At 62.2% G+C, this 11,343-nt stretch overlaps 2 protein-coding genes across 2 annotated transcripts; one reads left to right on the top strand and one right to left on the bottom strand.

Moving 5' to 3' along the window:
* The first annotated feature begins 2,254 nt into the window (after positions 1–2,254).
* IER3 (immediate early response 3) lies at positions 2,255–4,641 on the top strand. Its single transcript, XM_054807643.1, has 2 exons — positions 2,255–2,457; positions 3,190–4,641. The coding sequence occupies exons 1-2, from the start codon at positions 2,266–2,268 to the stop codon at positions 3,514–3,516; spliced, it is 519 nt and encodes a 172-aa protein (XP_054663618.1). The 5' UTR covers positions 2,255–2,265; the 3' UTR covers positions 3,517–4,641.
* Positions 4,642–4,698: 57 nt separating this feature from the next.
* On the bottom strand, positions 4,699–10,848 carry LOC129198299 (zinc finger protein 345-like). Its single transcript, XM_054807471.1, has 5 exons — positions 10,745–10,848; positions 9,895–10,022; positions 9,451–9,525; positions 8,659–8,880; positions 4,699–7,975 (listed from the first exon to the last, which is right to left on the bottom strand). The coding sequence occupies exons 2-5, from the start codon at positions 9,926–9,928 to the stop codon at positions 6,057–6,059; spliced, it is 2,250 nt and encodes a 749-aa protein (XP_054663446.1). The 5' UTR covers positions 9,929–10,022; positions 10,745–10,848; the 3' UTR covers positions 4,699–6,056.
* Between the last annotated feature and the right edge of the window lie 495 nt (positions 10,849–11,343).

Here is an 11,343-nt window from a genome sequence, read left to right as displayed (position 1 = left end):
CCGCCTCCCGGCAGCTGCCCAGCCCCCCCCCCCGCACCCACTGGGTGACCCAGGGCCCGGGACCCCCCCAGGGGGGGACACCCACCCCCCCAGATATAGGTGTGGCTCATCCTATAGCCCCTTCACCCCCCCCAGGGGTCTGGGTGCCCCCCCACACCCCACATTCCCCCCCCCCCCCCTTCCCGGACCTCCCGGGCGCCCACGCACGAATCTGAGCCCGGTTGTGCAACGTGGGAAAAGCCGGAGCGTGACACGCGGGGGGGGGGGGGGGCAGGAAGCTATAGGGGCTATAGGGGGCTATAGGGGGGTATGGGGCTCTATGGGGGTCTATGGGGGTCTATGGGGGGGTATGGGGGTCTATGGGGGTCTATGGGGGCTATAGGGGTCTATGGGGGGCTATGGGGGTCTATAGGGGGTATGGGGGCTATAAGGGGCTATGGGGGTCTATGGGGGTCTATAGGGGGCTATAGGGGGCTATAGGGGCTATAGGGGGCCAGGGGGGTGCAGAGGGGTGGGCAGCAGGTCACCGCGCAGTGAGCCCCTCTTTATGGCCTCCCGGCCCTACGCACCCCCTATACACCCATATACGTCCCTATACGCCCCCCGTGCAGCGCCGTGACCCCCTATACATCCCCTGCGCTGCCCCAAGTCCCCCCACCCCCCTATACGCCCCTTTACATCCGAGCGTTTCCCCACACGCTCCTGTATACCCCTATACACCCCCAAGCCCCCCTATAGCCCGCTGTACTCCCTATAGCCCCCATACCCCTCCATACACCGCTACACACCCCATACGGCCCTATACATCCCCACATACACCTATAGACCCCCCCGAACCCCCTCTGCAGCCCCCGGGCACCACTGGGGGCTCCTCTAGACCCCCGTGCACCCCCTATATGGCCCCTATACAAACCATCGGCACACTATAGACCTCCCTTAAAAACCCTAAAGACCCCTATAGACCTCCGTACAGCACCTATAGCCACCCATACATCCTCTACAGCCCGCCATAGCCGCCCATACGCCCCCTTAGCCCCACGTAACCTGCTATAGCCCCCTTCATACATAATCCATAGGCCTCTACGGCTCCCTTTCACCCCATACACCCCCTATACCCCTCCACGCAACCCCTCTAGCCCCAAATGCCCCCTATAGCCCCTATACACCCCCTATAGCCCCCCTGTCATCCCTATACAGCCCCCCTAACACCCTATATGGCCCCCCTATGCCCTCTAGACAACTCCCCCAGCCCCCTATAGGCCATTACGTACCCCTATGGCCCCCTATAGCGCTCCCTATACCCCCTATAGCCCCCTATACACCCCCTATAGCCCCCCTGCCGTCCCTATACAGCCCCCCTAGCCCCCTGTACAGCCCCCCCTTAGCCCCCTATAGGCCATTATGTACCCCTATACCCCCTATAGCGCTCCCTATGCCCCCTATACCCCCTATAGCGCTCCCTATACCCCCTATAGCCCCCTATAGCGCTCCCTATGCCCCCTATGGCCCCCATAGCGCTCCCTATACCCCCATAGCGCTCCCTATACCCCCTATAGCCCCCTATAGCGCTCCCTATGCCCCCTATGGCCCCCATAGCGCTCCCTATAGCCCCCTATACACCCCCTATAGCCCCCCTGCCGTCCCTATACAGCCCCCCTAGCCCCCTGTACAGCCCCCCCTTAGCCCCCTATAGGCCATTATGTACCCCTATACCCCCTATAGCGCTCCCTATGCCCCCTATACCCCCTATAGCGCTCCCTATACCCCCTATAGCGCTCCCTATACCCCCTATACCCCCTATAGCGCTCCCTATGCCCCCTATGGCCCCCATAGCGCTCCCTATACCCCCTATAGCCCCCTATAGCGCTCCCTATACCCCCATACCCCCTATAGCGCTCCCTATACCCCCTATAGCGCTCCCTATACCCCCATACCCCCTATAGCGCTCCCTATACCCCCTATAGCGCTCCCTATACCCCCTATAGCCCCCTATAGCGCTCCCTATACCCCCATACCCCCTATAGCGCTCCCTATACCCCCTATAGCCCCCTATAGCGCTCCCTATACCCCCTATAGCGCTCCCTATGCCCCCTATACCCCCATACCCCCCCCGAGCGAGTGGGCGGGGCATCCCTGCGAGACCACGCCCCCACCGCGGAACGCGGCCAATAGAAGCCGCCGCTGGGCGTGTCCCCGCCCTCCAGGAGGCGGAGCCTCGCCGCCGCCATAAGAGCAGCTCCGTCAGCGCCGCCGCCATTTTACGAGATGACGATAACGGTGACGGCAGCGACAGCAGCGACAACGACGTGTCCGGGCCGGGGTTGGGGTCACCCTGAAGGGATCCCCGGTGGCGTTACACCTTCCCCACCACGTCATTTCACCTTTGAGCTCCCGGTAGGGCCTAGCGGTACCCCTCGGCCCCGCCGCCGGCACCGCCGTGTGCTTTACCCGCCCGCTGTGAGTACCTGACGCTCGGGTCCCCCGGGTGTGAGGGAGGGGGGGGGGCCTTCCGTCACCCCCGCGTCCCCTGGGGCGGGCAGGATGAGGCCCATTTCCCGGAGGTGAGGGGGTGAGTCACTTCCCCCCCCCATGACTCACCGCCATTTGAAGCGTGGGGGGGACCCCGGCACCCCCCACCCACCCCCCCCGGGGCAATATTTACCTCAGGGAGGGGTAATTACCGTCCCCGGGGCTAATTAGCCCAGTCACCGTTCTGGAAGCTAAGCAGGGGTGTGTGGGGGGTGCCCTTGGATGGGTCCCCTAAGCCCGATCGGGGGGGGGGGGTTTGCCTCTGGGGGGGGGGGGTATTTAACCTTGGGGAGGGACCCGGGGGTGAATCCCCCGCACCCAGGGTATTATTTGCCCCTCCCCCGGGTGGTTATTTGCCCCACGGGGGGTAATTACCCCAGTTACCCTTCTGGAAGCTAAGCAGGGTCAGCAGAGGTTTGCCCTTGGATGGGTTCCCTGAGCCTGATCGGGGGGGTATTTGCCCCCTGGGGTGGGGGGGGAGTTATTTGCCCCAGGGGGGGTAATTACCCCAGTTACGCATCTGAAAGCTAAGCAGGGTCGGCAGGGGTTTGCCCTTGGATGGGTTCCCTAAGCCTGATAGGGTGAGTTATTTGCCCCAGGGGGGGTATTTGCCCCAGACAGGTCAGTTCTTACCCCACTTTTTGCCCCCCTCCCCCCCAGGTGCGGCGGCCACCCCCCACGGAGGAGCCGAGCGCGGCGAAGCGGCTCCTGGTGCTGCTCTTGGCCGTGGTGAGCGCCCAGGTTTACAGCGCACCCGGTGACGTGACACCCGAGGTGGCTGTGCCACCCACGGAGACGCCCGTGCTGACACCCAAAACACTCGCGACGCCTGCTGTGACATCACTGCCCGGGCACGGAGAGCTGCTCAGGACTGCTGTGACACCCAACGGGACGCTGGTGTGGACGCCAGCAGCACCCATGGGTGCTTCCTGCTCTCGTCTGCTGCTGTCACTTGCCCTGCACCCCCACAGCTGCACTGCCCACTGAGGGTCACCGGGACCCTCACCCTGGTCTCAGGGTGGCACCCAAGACTGTCACTTGGGCCTCGGGGTGGCACCCAGCACCCCGCTGTGCCCATCGCCGTGGACTCGGGGCTGTGCCCAACGTGCCTGTTGTAGTGGCCACGGGGTGGCACCACGCACCCACGGGTGCCCCTGGCCTTGGGGTGGCACCCAGCACCCCAGGTACGCTACGGGGGCCCATCACCCTGGCCTTAGGGCTGTGATGGCACCCAGCACCCACGGGTGCCCCTCGCCATCCACTCCGAGAGTCATTCGGCACCCATGGGTTACCCCTACCTCACCTTCGGGGCTGCCCCTAGCACCCATGGGTGCCCCTCACCCAACCTCGAGGCTGCTCACCTCATCGCCCCGCCCCCAGGGTATTTATTTATTGCATTTGTATTTATTTTGCGGTTATTTAATCGGTGGGTTATTTAAGTTTATTTAATACGGGGGTTATTTAACATGTTTTGGGCTTATTTAATAATTATTCAACATGAGTTGTTGCTGAGTCGTGATTGGAACATTCACATGGTCGTGGCCCCAGGGGGAGCCCCTAAACCCCCCCAAGCCCCCCCAGAACCCCTCTCCCCCCCCCCCCCCCACTGCCTGCAGTCCTTGCTGCCTGCAACCCCCCCTGCCTGCACCTTTGCTGTTGCCCTCAGAAGAAACAGGCAGGAAGCACTTCCTTCTCCTCAACACGTGAGAAAAATAGGATTTTCCATGTTTTCTACCCCAATTTCCAGGCTGAGGAGGGGGTGGACATGCTGCACCCACTTTTTTTGGGGGTGTCCGATGCTGGGAATTAAAACCCCATTTTAGGCAGAAAAACATCACTTTTTATCACGAGTCGGCCGCGGGGATGCACGCGGGCGCCCGGCTCTTGTTTATTGAACCGACTCGTAGGCGACGCTGGAATACAAAGTCACAAAAGTAACAAAACAAAAGAAAATCTATTATTATTAAAAAAAAAAAAAGCTGAAAACAGCTCAATTTTTTTTTTTTTTTTTTTTTTTTTGGCTCCCATTTTGCAGGGACACGTTGGGGAAACCGGGCAAACCCCGCGGTTGACTCTGCTCCATGTGGGATAATAAAAGTCTTTCCTCCGAAACGTGCTCAGAAGTGCCGGTGACCCAAATCTGGGGGTTTTCTTCCCCCCCCATTATGGCACTTGGGGAGCAGCATCACCGGCCATGCCGAAAAAACCACAAACAAGACACGTGACAGCAGTAAAAAAAAAAAAAAAAACCAGAGCAATTTTGCCCAGATAGGACTCAGCCCCCCCCACCCCCCCCAAAATAATCTGCCCCAAAGCGTGAAACCCAGCAGAAAAAGGGGGAGAAAACCCCCAAAAAACCCTTTTCTGCTTCAGTTTTTACCAGTTCCCACCTAGGATAAATTTGGTATGTTTTGGGTTGCACTTGGTGGTGCTTTAAAATTACAGGGGGAGGAGGAAGGGGTGGGAGAAGTTCGTTAAAAGTCATCTTAATTAGGTGGGGAATTGATTTTATTCGCTTCCCTCTGCCCTAAAATCGGGGGGGGGGGGTGGTGCCGTCCCCTGTCTGCTGTGGGGACGTTGGCTTGGGGAAGGGACACATCTTCCTGCTGTGGAAAGGCAGTAATTTGGTAAAAAGAGTGGAAAAAATTTAAGGGATGGGGTGTGTCCAACATCCCCTAATTAGCTTGTTAATTAGCCACCAAGGCTTAATGGCTCTGGGCAGGAACAAGATCCCCAAGGATGGGTCTTTGAGGTCAACCCAAGTTGGGTGTTGGGCAGGAGGTTGGGAGAAGGATGGAGCCAGGACCGTGGCCGGGGGTGGAGGAGCTCCCTCATCCCCAATTAGATTGATCGTTAATTAGCCACCAAGGCTGACTGGCTCAGGGCGTGAAGAAGCCCCCCAACGATGGGTCTTTGAGGCCAACTCCGGTTGGGTGTTGGGCGAGTGCCCTGGGGAGGTTGGGAAGAGGATGGAGCTGGTGCTGCGGTCAGGGTTGGAGCTGCTTCATCCCCTAATTAGGTCATTAATTAGCCACCAAGACTGAACAGCTCCAGGTAGGAACAAGCCCCCAACGCTGGGTCTTTGAGGTCAACCCAAGTTGGGCGTTGGGCAAGCGGCTGGGGAGGTTGGGAGGAGGAGGATGGAGCCACGGCATAAGGGGGACTTCCCCATCCTCTAATTAGACAGATCACTAATTACCCATGAAGGCTGAACGGCTCCAGGCAGGAACGAGCCCCCCCCCCACCAAGGCCGGGTCTCTGAGGTCAACCCAAGTTGGGTGTTGGGCGTTGGGCGAGCGGCTGGGGAGGTTGGGAGGAGGAGGAGGATGGAGCCACGGAACGAAGGGGACTTCCCCATCCTCTAATTAGAGAGAGATCCTTAATTAGCCACAAAGGCTGAACGGCTCCGGGCAGGAACAAGTCCCCCAACACCAGGTCTTTGAGGTCAACCCAGGTTGGGCGTTGGGCGTTGGGCGAGCGGCTGGGGAGGTTGGGAGGAGGAGGATGGAGCCAGGGCCGGGCACCGCTCAGTTGATGAGGGAGGAGGTCTGGGCCCCCGAGGCGGGTGCCGGGGGGAAGGAGGGGTGGGGGAAGGCGCGGGCGGGGAAGGAGAGGGCCCACGGCAGGTCCAGGGGGGAGCTGGAGAGGGACGGGATGGGCAGGGGCGAGGGGGAGGCAGGGAAGGAGGGCAGCGAGGGGATGGGGGCCGCCGAGCCGCCCAGCGGCGGGGAGAAGGTGGCGCCGGTGAAGGCGCCGGAGGGGTTGGCGGCGGCGGCGGCAGCGGCGGCGGCTTTGGGCTTGTCCCCGGCGTGGGTGCGTTGGTGGCGGTTGAGGTGGGAGCTACGGCTGAAGCACTTGCCGCACTCGGGACACTTGTAGGGCTTCTCGCCGGTGTGGACGCGTTGGTGGATGGTGAGCTCGGAGCGTTGGATGAAGCTCTTGCCGCACTCGGGGCACTGGTAGGGTTTCTCGCCGAGGTGAGTGCGTTGGTGGGTGATGAGGTTGGAGGAGACGCTGAAGCATTTGCCGCACTCGCCGCAGCGGTAGGGTTTCTCCCCGGTGTGCATCCGGCGATGGATGGTCAGGTCCGACTTCTGGATGAAACCCTTCCCGCAGTCCCCGCAGGCGTAGGGTTTCTCTCCGGTGTGGATACGCCGGTGTTTGACCAGCGCCGAGCGTTGCCCAAAACCCTTCCCGCATTCCCCGCACTTGTAGGGTTTCTCCGGCGGTACAGCCGGTGCCGTCTCGCCGTCGCCGGTATCCGACTCCCGCCCGCAATCCATACATTGCTGACCACGGGGACGTAACCCCACCGTGCCGCCCCGGTTCTTCCCGCAATCCGGGCACTTGGGGGGCTGCCCCACGGTTCCTCCGGCCCCGTGGGCGCGTTGATGTTTGAGCAACGCGGCGCCTTGACCGAAACATCGCCCGCATTGGGCGCATTGGAAGAGGCGACCGTGACGGTGAGCGGCCAAGAAGCCGGCTAGATGTTCGGGGCAGCGGTAGGACGCCCGTTCGGCCGCGTGGATCTTCTGGTGCCGGTCGAGGTGGGAGCTGACGCTGAAGCTCTTGCCGCATTCGGCACAGGTGTAGGGTCGTTCGCCGGTGTGTACCCGTTGGTGCCGTTCCAGATCGGAGCGTTGGATGAAACCTTTGCCGCAATCGCCGCAAGCGAAGGGCCGTTCGCCGGTGTGGATGCGCCGGTGTTGGGTGAGGTTGGAGCCTCGGCTGAAGCTCTTGCCGCAGTCGCCGCAGCGGTGAGGCCGTTCGCCGCTGTGGGTCTTACGGTGTTTGGCCAAGGCGGAGCGTTGGGCGAAGCTCTTGCCGCATTCGGGGCAGCGGTGAGGAGCCGGCGACCCCTCCGACGGAGGCGGTCGAGGGCGGGTGCGGGGTTGGGCGGGTGGACCGGGTCCACCGGTGTGGGTACGGCGATGCCGGTCGAGGTGGGAGCTGACGCTGAACCGTTTGCCGCAGTCACCGCAAGGATACGGCCGTTCGCCGGTGTGCACCCGCCGGTGCCGCTCCAGGTCGGAGCGTTGGATGAAGCCTTTGCCGCAATCACCGCAACGGTGAGGCCGTTCGCCGGTGTGGATACGCCGGTGCTGGGCGAGGTTGGACCCTCGGCTGAAGCCTTTGCCGCAGTCACCGCACCGGTGCAGCTTCTCCCTGCCGCGTTCCGTCTGCCGGGCCGATTGCCGGCACCGCCGCCCGCACTCGGTGCACCGCCGCGGCTTTGCCGGACTCTGCGACCGGTTCCGCATCCCGCATTCGGCACAACCACCCTGGGATGCCGGCAACGCCGCTCCACCCTTCTTGCCCCCATTCCCTTTACCGGCGACGGGGGGTTCACCCGCTTGTCCCCCGCTTTGCCGTTGGTCGGCGTCCTCCAGTGCCGTCTCCTCGCCGTCCCGCGGTGCTGAATCCTCCTCCGTCCCGCTCCCGGCGCCTGCACCGCAGCGAGAAACCATGAGCCCTTCCCGGCACAACACCCACCCCCCCCCCCAAAATTAATTATAAGCCCCCCCCCCAAATTGGGGAACGTGTCATCTACGTGGGCTTCTGTAGGACCCTTGACGTGGTCCCCCCTCAACGTCCTTCTCTAGGTTGGAGAGAGCTGGAGTTGATGGATGGACCATGGGGGTGGGTGGTTGAGTTTTGGTCAACAGCTCCACGGCCGGATGGAGACCAGTGACCACTGGTGTCCCTCAGGGGGTCCATACTGGGACCAGTACCGTTCCGTAGCGTCATCGACCACGTAGATGGTGGGATCGAGGAGCGCCCTCGGCAAGTTTGGAGGTGAGCTCGAGCTGAGCGGGGTGGTCGATACCCCAGAGGGACCTGGTGGGGCCGGAGAGGTCAGGTGAACCTCATGAGGTTCAACACGGCCAAGGTCAAGGTGCTGCACGTGGGTGGGGGGGCAACCCCAAACACGGCCACGGGCTGGGGATGAACGGACGGAGAGCGGAGACGGGCTTGGAGGGTGAAAAAGGGTCACCAGGACAAGGGGCAGGGGGACGGTTTTAAGCTAAAAAAGGGCAGATCCAGGTAGATGTTAGGGAAGAAATTCCCATTTCCCGTGGGAGGGGTCCCTCGCTTGGGTCCTGGGGGTGTCCCCCACCCCAAATTTACCTCCGTCTTTGGGCGTTTTCTTGCGGTTCCGGCGTTTCCCCCCCTGCCCCTGTTCCCGCACCAGCTCCCGCAGCATCTTCTCCACCTGGGTCCGGCCGGCCGTCTGCAGGATCAGCCCCAACTGACGGCGTAAATCGGGGTTCACCCCCCCGTCGCTGGCCCCCGGCGACGGCTGGATCTGGGTGGGCTCCGGTTGACCCTGTTCCCCCTCCGCTTCCACGCCTGGGGAGAAAAAAAAAAAAAACCCAAAAAAACCAAACCCCCCCCCCAAAAACACCCTTAAGAACCCCCCCCAAAAAATTCAACGAAATTTGGGGAAATCTCCAAAAAAAAAATCCCAAGGAATTCACACAAATTTGGGAGGTTCCTGACTCACCCCAATTCTGGGAGGGGGGGGGCGGTGCCACAAAAAAACCTAAGGGGTTGATTCAACTTTGGGGGGGTGTCCCCAAAAACCTAAGGGATTCACCCAAATTTGTAGGTCCCTCAAAAAAACTAAGGGATTCACCCAAAATTTAGAGGTCCCCCAAAAACCTAAGGGATTCAGCCGATTTTGGGGAATCCCCCCCCAAAAAAACTTAAGGAAATCACCCAAAGTTGGGGGGGGGGGTGTCCCTCAAAACCTAAGGGATTCACCCGACACTGAGGATCCCCAAAATCTTAAGGAATTCACCCAAATTTGGGAAGCCCTCAAAACTTCAGAAATTCACTCAAATTTTGGGGGTGTGTGTGCCCAAATCCTAAGGAATTGACCCAAATTTGGGGGTTCCCCCCCCAAACCCCAAAACTTACCCGACACCAGCCCCCGTCTCCGGTGGGACTCGGCGAAGGCGGTGATGCGCGGCCAACTGATGGCGATCTCCTCCGCTGCCGGGGAAGGAGGTTGGTCCTCAGGCGCCCAGACGCCCCGGTGATGGGCTCCATCACCCCCATTCCTCTCCCCCCCCCCAGTTTTGGGGTGAAACGCTTCACGTTTGGGCAAAATGTGCTTCCGCCAGCTCCAATCCACCGCGGAAAGGGAAACTGAGGCAGCACGGGGTACCCAGCAGCCCCCCCCCCCCAAACCCACCCTGAGTCCTCGAGATGCTCGTGACCCCCCCCCCCAAATCACGACAGTGCGATGGGGGGGGGGGGCACCCCCAACCTACACATGGGGTGACAGCGGCGCTGGGGATCCCCAAAATGACCCCCCCCCCCCCAAACTGGGACATCCCGGGGTCCCTCCACGCCCCTTACCCAAAGAAATGACGTTCTCGTAGTTCTCCTGCATGGTGGCCCCAAAAAATGGGGGGACGGGGGAGTCCCGGGGGGAAATGTGGGGGTCCCAGGTGGGTGGCGTCACCCCACAACCAAAAATCCGACCCCTGCAACAGCAAGAGACCCCCCCCCAATCACCATTAGCACCCCAACACCCCCCTTTTCTCTATGGGGGAAGAAGGGGGTCTGTGTGTGCCCCCCCCCACTTTGCTCCCCAAATTTCATGGGGCTGCGCGCCCCGATCCCCACGACGTCCAGAGCCGTGTGCCCTCTGCTAAAGGGTGCCCGCTTTTTGGGGTGCCCAGGGGATGCACCCCACTTCTTGCTGTGCCCAGGGGATGCCCCCCCCCCCAGTCTTTGGGGTGCCCAGGGGTTCTCCACCACTTTTTTGGGGTGCCCAGGGGATATGCCTGCTGTTTGGGGTGCCCAGGGGTGCTCCCCCCACACTTTTTGGGGTGTCCAGGGGTTCTCCCCCACTTTTTGGGGTGCCCAGGGGATGCCCCCCCCCAATCTTTGGGGTGCCCAGGGAATGTGCCTGCTGTTTGGGGTGCCCAGGGGATGCCCCCCCCCCCACACCTTTTGGGGTACCCAGGGGATGCCCCCCCCCATTTTTGGGGTGCCCAGAAGCTGCACCCCCACTCTTCAGGGCCCCCATGGCCTCGCACCGCTGCACCCCCCCATCTCCCCCCCCCTCCCCGGGACACAAGCCCCCCCCACCCCCCCTTGCAGAATTTGGGGTACCCATCGCGGGGGGGTGTGGGGGGGTGTGCAACCAGCGAGCAGCCCGGGGCGGGGGGGGGGGACGACACACGGGGTGGACCCCGGTTACCTGCAGCGGGGACGGGGGGGGCACAACCCGGGTTCCCGGGGTTCCCCCCCCCCAGGCTCCGGGGACTCTCCTCGCCGAGCACCGGTCCCGGTGGGGGCGGCTCCCCGTGTGACCCGGATACAGTGAAGCCGTGGCCGCCCTCCCCCTCCTCCTCCTCCTCCTCCTCCAGCCAGGGCCCTCTAGCGGCCCCCGCCTCTGGTTCACCCCCCCCCCCCCCGACACCCCCCACCCCACCCCCACCCCACCCCCGGAGCCCGGTTTCCACCCCCCCACCCCACTTCCCCCCGTGGGAGCTCAACCCCTGTATGAGACACCCGAGAATCCCCAGAGCAGGATGCTGTTGGATTGGGGGAGGGGGGGGTGGTGAACCCTGCACCCCCACTGTGTCCCATCCTGCTGCTGGATTAGGGACCCTCGGGGGGGGGGGGTGAAATAATGGGGGGCTGGAGCCCCAAATCCATCAGGCTTTGAGGTGGGGGCAGACGCTGCGGTGCCCTTCGCAGGAGATGCCCCAGGAGATGCCCAAGTTGTTGATGCCCAAGGAGATGTCCCAGGACATGCCCAAGGAGATGCCCATTTGAGGCCAGGCGCGCGTTTTG

The sequence above is a fragment of the Grus americana genome, chromosome 32 (assembly GCF_028858705.1).
Source record: "Grus americana isolate bGruAme1 chromosome 32, bGruAme1.mat, whole genome shotgun sequence".
In the NCBI taxonomy this organism is placed as follows: domain Eukaryota; kingdom Metazoa; phylum Chordata; class Aves; order Gruiformes; family Gruidae; genus Grus; species Grus americana.
Note: the sequence above shows the minus strand (reverse complement) of the source record. Positions and strands in the feature narration are given on the sequence as shown.